The 21,525-nt window shown below is 41.6% G+C and overlaps 1 protein-coding gene across 30 annotated transcripts in view; it reads left to right on the plus strand.

Annotated features, from left to right (window-relative positions):
- The window catches only part of CAMK2G (calcium/calmodulin dependent protein kinase II gamma), a 304,863-nt gene that overhangs the window by 225,315 nt on the left and 58,023 nt on the right, over positions 1–21,525 (plus strand). For all 30 annotated transcript variants that reach the window (XM_056530585.1, XM_056530588.1, XM_056530593.1 and 27 more), the window contains exons 6-12: positions 5,558–5,630; positions 7,162–7,264; positions 8,262–8,345; positions 8,532–8,626; positions 11,378–11,500; positions 12,526–12,609; positions 14,077–14,119. In XM_056530585.1, the coding sequence (XP_056386560.1) occupies positions 5,558–5,630; positions 7,162–7,264; positions 8,262–8,345; positions 8,532–8,626; positions 11,378–11,500; positions 12,526–12,609; positions 14,077–14,119 (605 nt within the window). The remainder of the gene's footprint in view (positions 1–5,557; positions 5,631–7,161; positions 7,265–8,261; positions 8,346–8,531; positions 8,627–11,377; positions 11,501–12,525; positions 12,610–14,076; positions 14,120–21,525) is intronic.

The following is a 21,525-nucleotide window of genomic DNA, read 5'->3' on the forward strand; positions in this document are numbered from 1 at the left end:
GTGTTATGTGCCAGTGTGTGTTATACACCGATAAATACAGTACTAAAAGTCAGTGTTTCCCAACCAGGGTGCCTCCAGTTGTTGCAAAACTACAATTCTCAGCATGCCCTGACCGGCAAATGCTGTCCGGGCATGCTGGGAGTAGAAGTTTCACAACAGCTGGAGGCACCCTGATAGAAAAACACTGAGCTAAGTAAAAGGGTGCAGGAAAAAAAAAAAAATCTTCTGCTCACCTACTCCCAGTCCCTGCAGATGCCGTTCCCCTCCGTGCGGTCCGGGGTGTCCTCTCTTCACCATTCAACTAGTAGGACCTTTTCCTTTTCAGCCAATCACTGGCCACAGTGGTGTCACGTGTCAAGCCAGTGATTGGCTGATGGGGTCTTTTTCGGCGGCAAACACACTAGGTTTCCCGCAGAAGATTTGAAAACCGCCCAGGAAACCTAGTGTATTGTTGCAGTACAAGAATGTGACAAGGGGGAGGAGAATGTGACAAGGGGGAGGAGAATGTGACAGGGGGAAGAATGTGACGGGGGAGGAGAATGTGACAAGGGGGCGAAGAATGTGACGGGGGGTGAATGCGGTAAGGGAGAGAGGTGAAATGGGCAGTGGGCATAAAATGAGTAGGTAGGTAGGTGTGAAATGGGGGCGATTGGACATGAAATGGTGGGATTTCACAATTATTATTTTTTTATTATATCGCATCGCATATCGAAATTGCAATTTTTAGGCCCAAAATACACGTATACAGTCATGGACGTAAATGTTGGCACCTCTGACATTTTTCAAGAGAATGAAGTATTTCTCACAGAAAAGAATTGCAGTAACACATGTTTTTCTATATACATGTTTATTCCCTTTGTGTGTATTGGAACTAAACCAAAAAAGAGAGGAAAAAAAGCTAATTGGACATAATGTCAAAATTATTGGCACCCTTTCAAAATTGTGGAAAAATAAGATTGTTTCAAGCATGTGATGCTCCTTTAAACTCACCTGGGTCAAGTAACAGGTGTGGGCAATATAAAAATCACACCTGAAAACAGATAAAAAGGAGAGAAGTTCACTTAGTCTTTGCATTGTGTGTCTGTGTGTGCCACACTAAGCATGGACAACAGAACGAGGAGAAGAGAACTGTCTGAGGACTTGAGAACCAAAATTGTGGAAAAATATCAACAATCTCATGGTTACAAGTCTAGCCTTGTCCACAGTGCGCAACATTATCAAGAAATTTGCACTGTAGCTAATCTCGCTGGGCGTGGACGGAAGAGAAAAAATTGATGAAAGGTGTCAATGCAGGATAGTCTGGAATGGTGGATAAGCAGCCCAAAACAAGTTCCAAAGATATTCAAGCTGTCCTGCAGGCTCAGGGAGCATCAGTGTCAGCGCGAACTATCCGTCGACATTTAAATGAAATGAAACGCTATGGCAGGAGACCCAGGAGGACCCCACTCCTGACACAGAGACATAAAAAAGCAAGACTACATTTTGCCAAAATGAACTTGAGTGAGCCAAAATCCTTCTGGGAAAACGTCTTGTGGACAAATTAGACCAAGATAGAGCTTTTTGTTAAAGCACATCATTCTACTTTTTACCAAAAACGGAATGAGGCCTACAAAGAAAAGAACACAGTACCTACAGTGAAATATGGTGGAGGTTTAATGATGTTTTGGGGTTGTTTTGCTGCCTCTGGCACTGGGTGCCTTGAATGTGTACAAGGCATCATGAAATCTGAGGATTACCAATGGATTACCAAAGAAAATCTAAGCTCACAAGCAGGAGACTCAGGTTACATCTCACGAATATGCAGGGGTTAAGACAATAGATGTGGAGGATTCACACTAAGGCCATAAATTGTCCAGATATAGCTATAGCTCGACAATTTATGGCCTTAGTGTGAATTCTCCACATCTGTTTTCTTAACCCCTGCATATTTGTGAGATGTAACCTGTGTCTCCTGCTTGTGAGCTAAGATTTGCTTTGGACTTGATAAAGGGAGGAATCCCGAAAGCTTGTCTCTACAAAATTCTGTTAGTCCAATAAAAAAAGGTATTACAAGATACTGCAACATTTTTGGATTTGCATCTGCATCACTGAACTAATATGGCTACTCAAATTTACTATATGTATATGTATGTGTATATATATATATATATATATATATATATATATATATATATATATATACACTAGCTGAGTACCCGGTGTTGCCTGATTTTTCCTTCCTAATCCTTGTTGGGGAGGAAAATCAACAAAGGAGGAAGTTTTTGACTTCATATCCTGTCCTCATATAGTGTTGTCATATCCCGACCTCATATCCCGACCTCATATCCCAACCTCATATCCTGACCTCCTGTCCTCATATCTCGACTTCCTATCCCGTCCTTATATCCCGTCCTCCTGTCTCGTCCTCCTGTCCCGACCTCCTATCCCGACCTCCTATGCCGACCTCCTATGCCGACCTCCTATGCCGACCTCCTATGCCGACCTCCTATGCCAACCTCCGATGCCGACCTCCGATGCCGACCTCCGATGCAGACCTCCTATCCCGACCTCCTATCCCGACCTCATATCCTGTCCTCAGGTGGGACTGATTTGTGATGAAGATATTATAAGCTGAAAATAGAAGGGGACGTGGCTTTGTGGGACTGGGCGTGATTTGCAAGCCAGACCGATGAACAAAAAGGGTAGATAATAAAAGGAGTGGGGCTTAAAATGTGGGAATGTCTTTGTGACATGGGGTGTGGCTTGCAAACCAGGCTGACACATTCGCCAGGAGATGCAGAGCGGAACTTGTGGAGTAAGGTGCTGGAAGTCCCATATACTTGCATGGGACTTGAAACAAAAACCCATCTTTAATATAAGAGTGTAGGTAAGGGTTAATTTAACTATCATATCTTTTTATTTGACATATAAGTAAAATGTGTACCAGGTATTATTGAAATATCTCCAGCCGTACAGAAGTTATGTGGGAACATACATTTCCCATTGATTTGCATGGTACTTTAAACAAAAACCCTGAGACTCACAAATGGGGGTAGTTAAGGGTTATATTAACTATATTTTAAGTGGACATATAAGTAACATGTGACCAAGTATTATCGAAATATCTCCAGTTGTTTGAAAGTTATGCAGTAACATATATTTCCCATAGACTTGTATGGGACTTTAAACAAAAACCCCAACCCTTGCAAATGGGGGTGGGTAAAGGTTAAATCACCTGTCATATGTTTGTTGTTGACATATAAGTAACATGTGTGCCAAGTTTCATGTTAATATCTTTAGCCGTTTGGACGTGATGCTGGAACATACACACACACATACACACACACACACACACACACACATACATACATACATACATACATACACACACACACACACACACACACACACTCACTGAGTTTTATATATATGGATAGATATATACACTTAAACACACACACACACACATATATATATATATATATATATATATGTGTGTGTATATATATATATATATATATATACACTATAAATATATATATATCTGTGTGTGTATTTGTAGCTTTGATTTTACATCTGATCCTGCAACTTATTTTACGCCCCCTCTCTTTCTTGAGTCAAAGCTTGGATCACAAAACCCTGAGACACAACAGAAGCTTCTCCCTGCTGCAGATGCAGAACTCAGCAGTGATGTCTTATCACATCACAGTGACTGCGTACAGCCGGACCTGATAAAAGAAGTAGCATAGACAGGGGCGGACTGACAACACTCAGGGCCCCCGGACCAAATAAAGCAAGGGCCCCCAGTCGGCCCCTGGCCACACCTCTGCCCTACCCCTATTCAGACATCAGCCTGATTGGTGATGTCCGGCATTAGCTGAGGGAGTGGGAGCAGGCACTGTGCGTACATGTATGCCTTGTGTCCTTAGGGCTCATTTACACGGACGGATCCGCAGCGTATTTTACGGTGCGGATCCGCTAACAATGGACCCTACAGTGCTGCCTCCATCTGTGTTTGCTCATAGTGGCAATCCACCGCTACGAACAGACACGCGTTTATGTGCATGTTCGCCACGCCCAAGCACAGTATACTTGCACACATCGCGGCTGCTCTCGGCCTAGCTCAGGGAACAGGAGGAGCGGCTGCAATGTGTGCGAGTATACTACGCATTCACCTAGAAGCGTGTCTGCTCATAGTGGTGGATTGCCGCTATGAGCAGACACAGATGGAGGCAGCACTGAAGGGTCCATTGTCGGCAAATCCACACCATAAAATATGCTGCTGATCCATCCATGTGAAAAAGCACTTAGGGTATGTTCACACGTACAGGATCTGCTGTATATTTTCTGCAGCTGATTTTGCTACCTTTTGAAGCTAATGGGTTGAAAAGTCAGCTGCACAAAATATGCAGCAAAAATATACAGCAGATCCCATACATGTGAATGTATCCTTAAGGGGTCAATGATAAACAAACAAGCAGTGTGTTCCTATCTTGTCACCCCAGTGGGGTCAATTTCCCTCCTCCAGTGTCCACAGGTCACCAAGAGGTCACATTACCAGGACAATTTTTTGAAAAATCGCGCCAAAATAGCACAGTTTTACAGTGATTTCGAAAAATCGCTGTAAAACTGCGCCATTTTGCCGCGATTTTTCCCAAAAAATTTTCTGGTAATGTGACCTGTTGGTGACCTGTGGACACTGGAGGAGGGAAAGTGACCCCACTGGGCTGCTACTATACACATCACCCAGCCCAAGGTTATACTCAGGGGGGAGAGAGGCAGGATACAGGGACATCACTCACCTCACATGAAGCGGCCGCTCTGTGTTCCTGGGAGGCCTGTCAGCTCTCTCCCCATCCTCCTCCTGTGCTGGGGGTGGAGCCAACAATCAGGTCCTCTTCATCCCTGCGCTGCTGCCTGTTTCTGCTAATGATACCAGAGCAGGAGCAGCTCAGGGATATTTATATAGAGAAAGACATACCTGAAAGTTTCGCTTGTCTGACTGGGGATCCGGGACAGGTGTCCTGAATCCTCAGCAGCTTTACCAGGCCGGGCACTCTGACCACGGCCGAATGGACCGGCTGGTCAGTCCGCCCCTGAGCATAGACCACAATTTGCTCTAACAAATGGCGTGATGGGAAATCCCCATGATGATGTGGATAGGAAGATCTTGCGGCAGTGATCCTGGCTGCCTTCTTTCTTGTCTTTGTGTCGTCATTTATGCAAAAGGCGGCAGGCAAGCTATGCACCACCTAAAAGAGATCAAATCAAAGAAAAATTCAGCAGCATGGTTAATATTCAAGAGCGAGCATGAAATAGCTTGTGCAGATGATAGCCAATTTTATTAACTTGTGTGCCTCCAGCTGTTGCAGAACTTCAAGTTGTAGTTAACATCTGGCAGGCACACTGGTTGAGAAACACTGATCTAGAGAATGATATGAAAAATACTTGATTCTTACTTGGAGTAATTATAGTTCTGAATGTATGGTGTAAAGTCATTAAACATTGACATTTTAGAGAGAATTTTTTCTTCCGGATGCTCATAAGTAATTTCTCTTATGTTTTTTTCCCCACGTAGCCACTGTATTCACCAGATTCTGGAAAGCGTCAACCACATTCACCAACATGATATTGTGCACAGGGATCTTAAGGTAACCTGCTCACTATTTTTTTTAGAAGATTTTCTTAAAGGGGTACTCCGGTGCTTAGACATTTTATCCCCTATCCAAAGGATAGGGGGATAAGATTCCTGACCGCTGGAGTCCCGCCGCTGGGGACCCCTGTGATCTTGCATGAGGCACCCCGTTTGTAATCAATCCCCGGAGCGTGTTCGCTCCGGGTCTGATTACGGGCGACCACAGGGCTGACGGCGTGTGACGTCACGCCTCCGCCCCCGCCCCCGTGTGATGTCACGCTCCGCCCCTCAATACAAGCCTACGGGAGGGGGCGTGATGGCTGTCACGCCCCTTCCCGTAGGCATGCATTAAGGGGCGGAGCGTGACGTCACACGCCGCCCGCCCTGTGGTCGCCCGTAATCAGACCAAGAGCGAACACGCTCCTGGGACTGATTACAAACGGGGTGCCGCGTGTAAGATCACGGGGGTCCCCAGCGGCGGGACTCCCGCGGTCAGGCATCTTATCTCCTATCCTATGGATAGGGGATAAGATGTCTAAGCACCGGAGTACCCCTTTAAAGGGATAGTCCGGCAAAAAACAACATATCGCCTATCCACAGGATAGGCGATAAGTGTTTGATCGCGAGGGGTCCGGCCGCCGGGGCCCCTCCAATCTCCTACCTGGCACCTCGGCTCTCTGAGAGGAGCGCACTATTCATTTCTATGTGAGCACCAGAGATGCCCTAGTACAGCACTCGGGTCTCTTTGGTGCTCTCATGAAGAATGAATGGTGCTTGTGCCATCCGTAGCATATGCTCCTCTCCAGGGCATCGGGCAGGAGATTGCGGGGGTTGGTGTGGGAGTTGTTAGGGGTTTGTTGGTCGCACCTTCCCCGCGATCTAACACTTATCCCTTATCCTGTGGGTATGGGATAAGTTGTTTTTCGTCGGGCTACTAACTTTCGCAAAACCCTTGTGTTTAGGATCCAAAAACCATAATTATGTCCAGCCATTTGCATTACCACATTTATCCTCTATCTGCCCTATACACATTGTCTTCCGATATTTGAGAATTTTTATTATTCTATACTTTTCAGTACAAATATATATATATATATATATATATATATATAAATACACACACACATATTTATTTGCTGATTACATTTAATCTTAAGTCTTAACCACCTCCTTTCCTTTACCTCTTGCCTCTTGCCTCCTTCCTTCCTCTCTTTCTCTCTCTCTCTCTCTCTCTCTCTCTTTTTTCTTCTTCTTTAGCAGAGTTTTTTTTTTTCTCTCACCGCAGCATTACCACCTTCTTACACGTAAGCTCTCACACATAAGCCTCTTGGGCTAATCATATGTCAGGCAAGACACTAGATTGTCAGGTATTGGAGGATAATTGTATCTGCAGTGCTACATCAGAATGCAATGATCGCCACCTAGTGATCGCTAGGATCATTACATGTCAGCAATAGTGTTTCTTATCCACTGTACAGCATATCGCACTATGTTGTCTCACATAAATAAATTTAAGGTTTATTCAATTTGTTTCTTTGTCTTTGTAGCCTGAAAACCTGTTGTTGGCTAGCAAATGTAAGGGTGCTGCTGTGAAACTGGCAGATTTTGGTCTTGCTATTGAAGTTCAGGGAGACCAGCAAGCATGGTTTGGTAAGTGAAAGATTGCTTTATTTTCAATTTAGCTTTTGTTCTTAATTTTCAAGCATCCATTCAGTATACATGCATCCAATCCATATACATGCATATTTTTTTTAACTCTCTTAAAGGTTATTTCTGTGCAGTTTTTCTTTACTTGGAAAACCCTGTTAGGCTATGTTCACATGGTGAAATGTCTGCCCAAACATTTCAGACAGTGGCCGCTGGCAGAACATTCTGGCAGTAGGACTTCTCGGAAATGCACCATCTCCATGGAAGGCTTGGTCATAAAAAGGGTCTCTGAAGGACTCCTCTCTTCTGTATGACACAGACATAGCATTGATGTTTGTGTTGTGCCTAAAGCACCCCCGTTATTTCAAAAACGATTTGACACCTCACAAAGACATATCGAAAGTTTTAATCAGTCAGGTTCTCGGGTCTCACCAATGATTACAACAAGAGGGGAGATGTGAATGGTAGCGCGTTTTTGTTCGTTGACACACAGCGATCTACCTGCTGCTTCACAGAACAGCCCCATCATAAGTCTGTGGGGCCATTCAAGAAAACAGGACGTAGATTGCTGCAAGCTGGGGAGTGAAGTGCGCTACTGCATGCTTCTCATTCAAATGTTTGGTAGTCATCTCAGCACTGAGACCCTGAGCAAAGAAAACTTTTGACATGTCTCTATGCGGTGTCAAAAGATTTTTGAAACGACAGGGGCTCTTCCCTGTAGTATGTTGTCGTACTACAGGGATACTGGAGACTTACTGCTATGGTTTTCCTTCAGCTGATCGCTGGCAGTCACAGCAAGCAACATGAACAGTCCCCCTTTCTTATAAGTAGGGGTTGTCCAAAGCAGAACCTATTTCATTTGCCTGTATAGTTATTTTACTTTTTATCCAGGGGCTCTTGAGATCCAGCAAGCATAATGCTGATATACGTTTTAAGGAAAGTCAGTGACCTAAGAAAAGTGCGAGTTGTCGCCATAACCACCACACATTCTGTCTTGCAGGCTTTGCTGGTACACCAGGTTACCTTTCCCCAGAGGTGTTAAGAAAAGACCCCTATGGAAAACCAGTTGACATATGGGCTTGTGGTAAGAACCCCTTTCTATCTTTATCTTTCTGGCTATTGACGATCACTCTGAGAGCTTACCTGCCAGGGCGTGGTGCTATTTCCATTACTGTGTCAGCACCTTTTAGCCATAAAACTCAATTTAGTAAGACATGGAAGCTAACAGGAAAAAAGTGTGATATTTTTTCTTTTTCGTTCTTCTGTTCAGGGGTCATTCTATACATATTACTAGTGGGTTATCCTCCATTTTGGGATGAAGATCAACATAAGCTTTACCAACAGATCAAAGCTGGAGCATATGATGTAAGTAAAAATATAAAGACACTTCCTGTTTTCTATTGCGTTAATCTACTATTGCTATATGTTATTTAATTTTTTTTTTCAACAAACTTTCAGATTTTTTGTCAGTTAAATAACACACTTTATCCATCAATATGAATTGCATTATCCACAATTAAAAAATGTATACTAATGGTGAATTTGATTGCCCAGATTAAGTATATAGTTAAATTGGAGAAGGGGATCTACGGTATATTAAACGAAAGGTAGAAAGGAAGTTTGATGGTATTTGGGGTCCCTGGGTGCGTAAATTTGACCCTCCTGGGTTGGGACATAGATATTGGTCTTTTATTTCCCCTGATCATGTGTGAACGGTGATGCTGTGTAAGGGGTTGGGCTTGTCTGTGTGTTTACTCTCTATTTGGTCTCTGTCCTGGATGATTTCTGCTGTGCTGCCCGGCGTACTTGTGTGTGTTTCTTATTCCACTGCGATCTACCTCGGGGAGGCCATGTCCTGCATGCCCATTTTCCTTGTTATTATGCTTTACTTAACTGTTTCATTGTTCTTTACATGCCTGCTGATTTCGGAGCGGGGAGGTTGAGACGGAATGTATGTTTGGGGGAGGGTGCTGAATGGGGTGGGGGGAGGTGTGGCTGGGTTGTTTGTTTGTTATATCATTTTGTGTTTAAAAACTTCAATAAAAATTATCTGATTTAAAAATAAAAAAATAAAAAAAGTATACTAATACTGTAGCATATGGGGATTTACAAGCAGCTGCTTATGGGTATGTTTACATGGGGTGGAAACACTGTGAATTTTCTCTTTTGGATTTGCGGATGGAAAATCCGCAACCCCAGGATCTTGTTGTGAATTTGCCACTGTATATTATAATGTGGAATCTTAAAAGAGAAGTCAGTGGATTAAAAATCTGCATGTGCAGGTTTGCTGCAGAGCCCCCCCCCCCCCCAATTAAAGTCACTAAGGGGGGGGGGGGGGGAGGGGGGTGAACTCTCAGCATACCTGCAACATAAACTGACCTGCTGCAGTATGCAGTTTAAAATTCCGCAGAGCATGTCTATTTCCATGTGGATTTTTTTCTACAGTCTGTGGATGAGATTTATGATAATCTTAACTACCTTCCTGATAATTGTATATGCTGTGGATTTACCACCCACATATTTCATATGAAAAATCCTCAGAATATTCATTCTGTGGGAACTTACCTGGTGAGAGCGAATACATTATCAAATCTCAGTTAATAGTAATAGTAAATATTGCCAATGATAACCACCGGCAGCCTGACTGTATGCATCTTTCTTCTTATTGTAGCGTTGTTAAATAAAAGCAAAATACTGCAGATTACTGAAAAATTATTGCAGTTTTTAATTGACTTTATTGGAACTCGTTACAAATTTAAAAAAAATACTGTGCTGTTTTCAATACCTATTTTAATGCAGTGTTTTTGTTTTTATTTACACTGTATGGACATAACCTTAAAATTATTTTCTGCTATAAATGTAATGTTTGGGTGTAAAGGAATTTGCTTTATTAGATTTTTTTTTTCCCTAAGAGGTGAGTGACACTGAAAATATATCTCTCTATTTAAAGGGTACCTCTCATCAAATAAACTTTTGATATATTTTAGATTAATGAATGTTGAATAACTTTCCAATAGCATGTTAATGAAAAAATATGCTTCTTTCTATTGTATTTTTCCCGATCAGTCCTGTCAGCAAGCATTTCTGACTCATGCTGGAGTCCTAAACACTCAGAGCTGCCAGCCTGCTTTGTTCACAGCCAAACAGGCTGTGAACAAAGCAGGCTGGCAGCTCTGAGTGTTCTCCTTTGTGAACAAAGCAGACTGGCAGCTCGTAGTGTTTAGGACTCCAGCATGAGTCTGAAATGCTTGCTGCCAGGACTGGTAGGGAGACCCCTAGTGGTCATTTCTTCAAAGTGGAAAATTTAATAGAAAGAAGCATATTTTTTTAATAACATGCTATTGTAAAGTTATTCTGCATACATTAATCTATAATATATCAAAAGTTTTTTTTGATGAGAGGTACCCTTTAACTCTTCACTCTCCCACCAAAGAAACACCTTGTACAATTGATACAGCCAGTGTATTTGTGAATGAGGTGATTGTAAATTTATGATCAGAGGTTCTTTGAGAATCGGATGAATTGTCATGTTTCTGGATACGAGTGGTGCTATACTTGGGAAAAAGAAATGAATAAAGATGGCTCTTTTTTTTTTTCCTCTTTACTGGCTTGATTGTATCCAGCCTAACTTTTCAGATGGTTCACAACATAAAGGGCAGGGTATAGATCTGTATAGTTGTATAAGGAAGTGTCAATAAAAATTTGACACTTCCTGATACAAAGGGTAACTCTATGAACCATCACCCTTTTTCCGACACCATACCTGAGTGATATAGAGGGAATGCACTTTGTACTGCCGCATGTTATGGAAACAAGATTAATGTGTTTTTACTTCCAGATTTCATTGAACCTTTGTATAAAAAAAAAGAAATGTAAGCCCTGAGCAATGTCTGTAATTGTTTTGAACATTATGTGGAGACTGTTGTTTGCCTAGCCAGCTATTTTATTACCACATCATGGTTGTCTTGTATTGATTATTATTGATGCTTTGTAACATATATCGGTAATAAAGCTGGATTAGGACTGATTGTGAGTATACATGTCCATGTATCATTATAGGGTACATTGTTCTGCCCAGATATTAAGGCTTTCTTCTCTGTATTTCTTGTTTTTTAGTTCCCTTCACCTGAGTGGGACACAGTCACCCCTGAAGCTAAGAATTTAATCAATCAGATGTTAACAATAAATCCTGCAAAACGCATCACAGCAGATCAGGCCTTGAAGCATCCGTGGGTCTGCGTAAGTTGGATTGTATTGCAAGCACTGAAACAGCAAGCTACAAGTAGCTGAGCTCATATTATACACATAGAGCCGACGCTTTTCTCTAAATTCTGGCTTTATTCTATTGCTGAGCATGCACAGTTAGCTATGTAGCTATAAAGTACATGCTCACTAGTACATGCTCAAGGAAATACTTCTTCCGCTGTACAAATCACTAGTCAGACCACACATAGAATACTGTGTACTGTACTGGGCACCAGTGTACAAGAAAGATATAGTGGAGCTGGAGAGGGTTCAAAGACGGGCAACCAGAGTAATACGGGAATGGGAGGACTACAGTACCCAGAAAGATTATCAGAATTGGAGTTATTTAGTTTGGAAAAAAGAAGACTTAGGGGAGACCCAATAACTATGTATAAATATATCAGGGGACCGTACAGAGATCTCTCCCATGATCTATTTATACCCAGGACTGTATCTATCTATAACAAGGGGGCATCCTCTATGTTTAGAGGAAAGAAGGTTTCTATACCAGCACAGTCGGGGGTTCTTTACTGTAAGAGCAGTGAGACTGTGGAATTCTCTGCCTGAGAAGGTGGTCATGGGGAACTCTGTAAAAGAGTTCAAAAGGGGTCTGGATGCATTTTTGGAGAATAATAACATATCTGGTTATGTATAGTAGATTTATAGGGACAGAACATTGATCCAGGGATTTATTCTGACTGCCATATTGAAGTCGGGAAGGAATTTTTACCTCTAGTATGAGTTTTTTTTTGCCTTCCTTTGGATCAACTCAGTAGGGACTCATTAGGGATATAGGTTGAATTTGATGGACTCTGGTCTTTTCTTAACCTTGAATCCAAAAGTGTAACATTGGAGCATCTGATTCTTAGTAATGGTAGGGTTCTCTGATGTTAGACCCCCCCAATATTCTAAATGACACCAGATCAACAATAATTACCAAATATGTGTATGGTGAATTAGCCGTCTATCATACCGAATACATTTTTATTTCAACTTAAATTTGTTTTCTTTCATTTTAGCAACGATCAACAGTTGCCTCAATGATGCACAGACAAGAGACAGTGGAATGTTTGAGGAAGTTCAATGCCCGGAGAAAGCTTAAAGTAAGTTTCGTCACAACTATGCTGACCATACAATTGTATAACATCAGTGAAATTGTGTGAACACTATGCTCAACTTATGGGAATGTATAATAATGTGTTAACCCTGATCACGATACTCTGTACTGGGCCAAGGAAGCTGAGATCATGGTATATTCTGTGTGGTTCTCAATCATCTGTTCTTGTACCAGCAGTATCAACCTCTTGGGGACTCAGGGCGGGTTTAAACTGCTCTCACCGGCAGAGAATGGCTTAAACCTGGTGGGTCCCGGTTGCTACGGGCAGCCAGGACTCACGGCTAATGCCCGGCGCGGCCGATCGGGCTGATTCCCAACATATTAACCCTTTAGACGCCATGATCAGCTCAGCCCTTTAGACGCCGGCAGCTCAGCGGAGCTGATCGGGACTATGGCGACAAAATTGCGATGTCCCAATCAGCCTACCGGACGACGGAAGGGTCCTCACCTGTCCGATCAGCGCAGCAGGCTAGAGCAGCAGATCATACGTTACACTGATCAATGGTTTGCAATGGCAGAGCACTGATCAGTGTATGCAATCAAAAGATTGCATGTTGTAGCCCCTTATGGGGGCTAAAAAGAAAGTGTAAAAAAATGTTTTTAATAAAAGTTCATTAACTCTTTCCCTATAAAAAGTTTAAATCACCCCCTTTTCCCATCTTATAAATAAAATAATGTATTAAAGAATAAAAATAATCATATGTGGTACCGCCACGTGTGTAAATGTCCGAACTATTAAAATATAAGGTTAGCTTAACCACACGGTCGATGGCTGGTACCGCCACGTGTGTAAATATTAATTAAAAAAAATGAGCCCTCATAACACCCCGTACACGGAAAAATAAAAAAGTTATAGGGGTCATAAGATGCCAATTTTAAACTAACTAATGTTGGTGCATGTAGTTTATAATTGTTTTAAGTATTGAAATAAAATAAAAACGATATGGGTATCCTTGTAACCCTATGGACCTACAGAATAAAGATAAGGTGTCATTTTTACCCTATATTGCACTGCGTAGAAACGGGAGCCCCCAAAAATTACAAAATGGCGTTTTTCTTTTAATTTCATCCCACAAATAATGTATTTTTATTTTTATTTTTTGTTTCGCCGAAGGTTATATTATAAAATAAGTGATGCCATTGCAAAGTACAATTGGTGACGCAAAAAACAAGCCCTTATATGGGTCTGTAGGTGCAAAATTAAGCGTTATGATTTTTAGAAGGGAAGGAGGAAAAAGCAAAAATGAAAATGTGCTGTCTCTAAGGGGTTAACATGAGGGAACATTGTATTTATGCTTTTTCAAATAACTCTTTTTTTACAGTAACATTTTAACTGAATCAAATGGATCTTTTCATTATCGTGCAATAAGTGGTTCCTAAATATCATGCTTTTTCCCATCTTTACAAGAATATAACTCCTTGTTTACATAATTATTTAAATTTTTTTTTGCAGGGTGCAATTCTTACTACAATGCTGGTATCCCGAAATTTTTCAGGTAAGTCTAGTTTGCAATACTAGAAGTATTGCAACAAACGGTGTAAATAGTGTGCATGGGGGAAAGTTTGTTTACTGCAAACATATCAAAGCGGGGTGGTGAAGAGTCTCAAAACAGCGCATATGATGGTGATGATCAAGATACCAGCATTATGAGTATTAATTCTATCACTGGTATTTGCAGCTGTATGCACTGCTGTATGTGAAAAACATAGGTCAAGATTGTCCATGTGGCATCATATCCCAGCTGTCACGTGATTATTATCTTGTGAACTCATGATCCATGGCCCCTGATTTTGCACGTACACAGATGTACAATCTGAGCCAGAGACCCAAATCCTGTAGTCATGTCATTATATGACATGTGAGGAAGTGATGTTGACCAGCTTGACCCACACCTATATTATTTACATACAGCAGTGGGTACTATGTACCTTGCTGCCAGCCTTTAGCTCATACACTGGAATGCATGTAAAGCAGGAGGCCTAGGATCATGTGGTTATGTCAACATATCATCTAGCATGTGATGTCATGTGGACAAATGTGACATGCCTATGTAATTGTATACAGGTGAAATCCGTAAGTAGATATTTTAAGTGTCTTATCGTGTAATGTAATTCTTGGTGGCTGGTAGAACGCATTAGGCTTGGGTGAACTGTTTATTCAGACTTTGGTGCTCTTTCCTATATTTCTGTATTGTCAATCAAGCCTTATACTACAAAACTTGTGTAGGCTGATCATACCGCCAGGTGCTGTGATCTGTGTACATGTGTATGCTACTTTAGTATGAGCCATATAGCAGGATTAATGGTTCATTCCTATTGTCGTGAAAACTGCTTGCACAGATATAGATTTCTTGACCAGTGTTTCCCACACAGTTTGTGTCCAGCACTACAACTCCCAGCATGCCTAGACAGCCTTGTTGTTCGGGCAGAGTGACACTTTTAATTTTGCATGGCAGAGAACAAAGGGAAAGACTACACTCACCATCCATAATTCTTTATTCAGTCTCGTGCAGGCATTCGGCGGAGGAGGCAGGGGCGTGCCCCTGCCTCCTCCGCCGAATGCCTGCACGAGACTGAAGAAAAAATTGTGGAAGATGAGTGCAGTCTTTCCCTTTGTACTTTGCCATGCAGTATTTGTTCTACATGACTTAGCACCGCCTATACCCATATCATTCCATGATCTCAGCCTTATCCCTCCAGCTTATTATACCTAACCCTTGTCCTACAAGTGCCGGATCGCTTTCCTTATTACTTCACACTTTTAAAGGGGTACTCTGGTGAAAAACTTTTTTTTATTTAATCAATTGGTGCCAGAAAGTTAAACAGATTTGTAAATTACTTCTATTAAAAAAAAAATCTTAATCCTTCCTGTACTTATTAGCTGCTGAATACTACAGCGGAAATTATTTTCCGTTTGAAACACAGAGCTCTCTGCTGACATCATGAGCACAGTGCTCTCTGCTGACATCTCTGTCCAGTTCAGTTCCTAAAATGGACAGAGATGTCAGCAGAGAGCAATGTGGTCATGATGTCAGCAGACAGCTCTGTGTTTCAAAAAGAAAAGAATTTCTGCTGTAGTATTCAGCAGCTAATAAGTACAGGAAGGATTAAGATTTTTTTAATAGAAGTAATTTACAAATCTGTTTAACTTTCTGGCACCAGTGGATTTAAAAAAAAAAAAAAAAGGTTTTCACTGGAGTACCCCTTTAATTTTGCCACAGCTGGCGACACACTGGTTGGGAAACACAAAGTGTACATAGTTCTCTTAAACTTCTTGGCAACTATTTAATAATTGCCCATGATGTGATTAGAAAATTGTTTACATGACCTCTGACCTGATATTTCTCCATATAAACTAGGCATTCTGAGTGGTTGTCACTTTTTACAATTCTAGCTATACTTGTTTATTTTAATGGGATGTTCAGCTTGGACATGAATGTATAATTATGCCTACCTGGCTCCTATAGGCACAAGTATGCACATTTCTTTGACATTATTATGCCTCTTATTGTACAAGTTCTCATTATTGTATTTTTAATAATTTAAGGTTATCAATGATAGATTTGGGATCCTATGTCACTTATGTGGCTTATGTTTCCCCTCTCTAATGCTATCAGGGAGTGATAACATTTTTAAATATTTTAAAAGTAGGGAGAATTCCTTCTAATCTATCAATTTTCCCTTACATAAAACTTTAATACATTTTCATAGACAACTGTTGTATTAAATATGAAAAAACAAAACTCTGCATTGTGCCTTTCCTTTTGTTACTCCAGCAAATATAGTAAAATGGCAAACCATGATTTTCAGTGCGTGTGAAAAATCGGATACGCTGAGAAAATGACCCGATCATAGTCACTAGCTGACTTCGATCAGGTCCGCAGCCCCATAGAAGTTAAAGGGTCCGTACCTGTCCGTGCACAGATACCATTTTAGCCGATTTGAGCTTCCGAAATCGTATCTGTGCAGCGGAGGCTCAATTCGTTATGTGAACCCAGCCTTAATATTGGGGGTAAGACACTGTAGACAGTTTTGCATCTCTTGTAGTGAAAATGTGCTTACTGAGCATGAGAGTAAAGTGTAGCACCGCCAACCCCACAAGGGCTGAAAACTTGAGGAGCACAAATGTTTAATTGTTACTGTAGCTAAATGATTTGTACTGATATAATAAAGATTTCTTCCCTTAGGTCACAGTAACCCGGCTGATTCACACTGCCTGTGTGCTCAGAGTTTTGTTTCTACTTGTGTATTTTTATTTCTGGCACAAGCAGTGCATAAGGGACAAGGAATTTTAGATTTTCCATGATCTAACCATGAGTGGAATTTTCTTCGAAAGTTGCGCGCATCACTTGTCACTTTGTGCCTTCCATATAATAATCCTTGCTTCTTTTTGTGGTTATCATTTTTTCTCATAATTGATCATAGAACCAGCCGAATGCCATTCATGATATTTGACTCTTTTCATATGTGAATGAACATTATTACAAACATACAAAAGTATTTGTAAATAAAAAAAAAAGCTTCGGCACCATTTACAGTTTTAACTGTAAACAAGATTTGTTTGACTCCATCTCAGTTGTAAAGTCTTAAAGGGGTACTCCGCGGCACCCCAGACATCTGGTGCATGGAGCGAACTTCGCTCCATGCCGGATGACTGGCGATGCAGGGCGAAGGCTCATGACATCACGGTCACTCCCCGCTTGTGACGTTACATCCCACCCCGCTCGTGACATCACGGCAATGCCCCCTCAATGCAAGTTTATGGAAGGTGGTGTGATGGCCGTCACGCCCCCTCCCATAGACTTGCATTGACGGGGTGCAGCTGTGATGTCACGTGCGGGGCATGGCCGTGACATCACGAGCCTCCGGCGCTGCACCCGACACTCTAAACGAACACCGGGTGCAGTAGGGAGATCGCAGGGGTATAAGATGTCTAGGGGCGGAGTGCCCTTTTAACACTTAACACTGCTTTTGACATTTTTAGACAATATTCTCGACAGTAGGCTGATAATAGGGTTTCCTGCTCTTAGGAACTCCAGTGATTGTCTGAAACTTGTGTAGTAACCTAGGAGCAGTTGTTTAATTTCCATGCAACCTCGCCAAGGACATGCGACATCCACCAGGGAGAGATTCTCTCCCTGGCCACTCTGGCAAATAGATTAAAGAATTCTCTGAAAGTAGACCCTAGTGTAGTGCTTTTAGATTGATCTTCCACCTAGTGTTTGTTGCTGAGCTGCACTTGGACTTGTACACATTGATGTAATGAAAAGTCTACATGAAGCACTTAATTAGCGGTACATTGCAAGCACTACCTGCAGCTTCTATTGCCAGTGGGAGAGCACCTTAAAAAGATTGTTTTAGAGAATCACCATTAATTCATTTGTTTCAGGACAAGTATTTAAAATTCCTGGGCAACTTCCGAGCCAAGACTTTCTCTAGACTTTTGAAGTCTGGATACGGATATGCTAGAAGTCCCATAGACTTCCAGCAGATACATATTCAGATCTTGATAGCCTGAGCAGCGCTGGATATACTCTTTAAACCTTCTGTCACTATAGCTGCAAATACGGTGAAGGAGTTTAAGCATGCATAGGATAGGCATAAGGTCTCCTTCATATAAGATATAGGCAAGGACCATTCATAGTATTCAGAAATATTGGGCAGACTAGATGGAACAAATGGTTCTTATCTGCCGACACATTCTATGTTTCTATGTTCCAGAGTGTATAGCAGGCAAATCTGAGCCCTGAAGCGAAGTTGACAATTAACTTAAAGGGAACATCATTAAAAATGACATTGTTTAAATTATATTTCTATGTAAAAAAAATTTTTTAAGAATTGTTGATCTTCTTTTAACGCACATTTATATATAACCATTTATAATAGGTGATGTCCACAATTCTCCAGCTTCTGGCAGAATGACCTCTACATAGGCCATGCATAGTACATGCCTGAACTACATGTTTCAAGAAAATAAAAACAGATTAGAAAAAAGAATATATCAGTTTCTGGCCCAAGGCCTGAGCGTGAGATCGACCTTGTGTATTTTAATAGTCAATGTATCATATCTAGCCCAAAACCTAAGGGAGCATTCACTCATTAGGTGTATTATGTGTGTATTGTACCATTGTGTACTGGACCATTGGAGAGACTTGAGGTGATTTGGAATTCAGTCACCTAGGTCTCAGCATATGATTTATTAATATGATCCCTTAATATGAGCTCACCATTCTGAAGGAGGTTTGGGTAGAACACCTTCACAAAAGAGATAAGGTTTGCTGGGACTAGTAACAGGTACGGAGAGATCTGGTGATCTTTAACCCTTGCACTGTCATGCTCTCTTCAGTTTCTTAGCTGGACTGATAGGGTGTGATCGTGACCATCAGTATATGGTTTTAATAAGAAAAACTATTACTGGTAGGTGATCTCTTTAAATTCGAGCACTTACATAACTTTCCTTTCCATTGACATCACTGAATATGTCTTCCTTGGCACCACAAAGGAATGTGTTGGCTTCTACTTTATATTGTCCAGTCTGTAGAGAATATGAGTAGTTGTTCTTATTAGGTAATATAAATACAATCCTAACTAGTTCATAAACTGTGTTTTCTTGGTAAAGCAAAGGCAGACTGCAAAGGAGACCCCAATGACATGTCCAACATCCAAACATTTTGCCTTTTATATATATATAAAGTTTGTAAATTGATCAAAATGATGGGCTTGGCATTGTCTTATGCATTATAATATACCTAAAAGAAAGAAAAGCTCAATGCACAAGTTATGTCTCAAAAATAACAATATTTTATTAAACATATATCAAATAAATTCAAAACAAAAACGCTAAAAGCAGCACCCTAAACAACTCCCACATAAATACACGTACACCTGCGGCAAGGAGGAAAAGGGTATTATCAGAGAGTAGATCCTATGCTACTCATAAATAGATATATATGCAAATGGGCCCATATAAAACTAGCATAACTGCATCCTGCACCATAGAGAACAAAACGCGCATTGGGGTCCACGCTCCCTGTGGTAAGGATTCTCACATGGCAGATATTTTTACTGCTGTTTGTCACATATGGTGACATATGGTATGTTGGCGACAGCTGTTATTTATCCTGCATGCTGCAGTTTGGGGTGCTGTTTTTACATTTTTTTGTTTTGTAATTTTTTTTTATATATATTTAATAAGTTTATTATTTTTGATACACAACTTGTGCATTGTGCTTTTCTTTCTATTTGGTGTATTACATATGTTGCTCTGGCATGGTACTTATTATTAAAGGTTTGTTTTGTTGTCACATTGGGGGAGGTTTATCAATACCTGTCCAGAGGAAAAGTTGCTAAGTTGCCCATAGCAACCAATCAGAACGCTTCTTTCATTTTTCAGAGGCCTTTTAAAAAATGAAAGAATTGATCTGATTGGTTGCTATGGGCAATTCAGCAACTTTTCGTCTGGACAGGTTTTAATAAATCTCCCCCATTGTCTTCTACATGTTTACTAGACCAAAATGGCTCGGTTTACTGCAGGTTATCCTATTGACTTTGCTCTGTGGCCACAGTTCTACTAGTTATGTCACCAGTAGTGCACCAAACTGCCATGAAACCAAATGTCCATTTTATGATGAATTTTAAGACATGCGTTAATGGAGGAACATTTTGTTATATATTATGGTTAAAAATAATCTTTACAGCAAGTAAAGATAAGTAAACCTGCCATCAATGTAGCTGTTGCATAGGTAGAAAATGAACATACCGTATTTTTCGTCCTATAGGACGCACCGGCGTATAAGACGCACCCAATTTATAGGTGCAAAATCTAAAAAAATAAAGATTTTGAACCCAATAGTGGTCTTCAACCTGCAGACCTCCAGATGTTGCAAAACTACAACTCCCAGCATGCCCGGACAGCCGTTGGCTGTCCGGGCATGCTGGGAGTTGTAGTTTTGCAACATCTGGAGGTCCGCAGATTGAAGACCACTGCATAGGAGGTAATACTCACGTTTCCCCGCCGCTCCTGACCTGTCACCGCTGCCCTGGATGTCGCTCCATCGCTTTCGCCGTGTCCCCGTCGCTCCGGAACGTCTCTGCTGCCGGCCGGGTATCCTTGCTCTCCGTCGCCGCCATCACGTTTTTACGCACGCCGATGCACGTACGCGACGACGTGATGACGAGGAAGGAGAGCATCGGCCATACAGGGGATCCCTGAACAGAGAAGACACCGAGGAGGCAGATAAGGTCCCTCCCGGTGTCCTGTAAGCACTAACCCGGCTATTCAGTCGGGCTGTTCAGGACCGCCGCGGTGAAATCGCGGCGGTCCCGAACAGCCCGACTGAACAGCCGGGTTAGTGTCACTTTCCATTCAGACGCGGCGGTCAACTTTGATTGCCGCGTCTGAAGGGTTAATACAGGGCATCACCACGATCGGTATTAGCCGCAGGGACCGCTGCGATAGGGGTGTATTCGCCGTATAAGACGCACCGACTCCCCCCCCAGTTTTGGGGAAGAAAAAGTGCGTCTTATACGGCGAAAAATACGGTACATGTACATTATTTCAAGAGACTTTTCCCTTAAAGGGGAAACACAACAGGGAACCTGTTAGCTGTATTATGCTTTCTATACGGATGAGCAGCTGCTGGGGCTCACTCCAATGACTGGTTGCCCGGGTCCCTTTTGGACCCCCTACTGTCAGCCAGAGTAGAGAGCTGTTAGGAGCTTTTCACTTTTGGCAGGCTTGCCCCATCTTCATATTACCTGGTTGGCCATTTATTTTAATGGCTGGTAGCTTGAACTATGTTCATTTCCCTGCAGTCTAAAGATAAGGTTTGGAACATAGATCTTCAACCAAAGTTTTACATTTACATGGGTCAACACTGCTTTTTCTAAACAATAAACCGAA

The sequence above is a fragment of the Hyla sarda genome, chromosome 7 (assembly GCF_029499605.1).
Source record: "Hyla sarda isolate aHylSar1 chromosome 7, aHylSar1.hap1, whole genome shotgun sequence".
In the NCBI taxonomy this organism is placed as follows: domain Eukaryota; kingdom Metazoa; phylum Chordata; class Amphibia; order Anura; family Hylidae; genus Hyla; species Hyla sarda.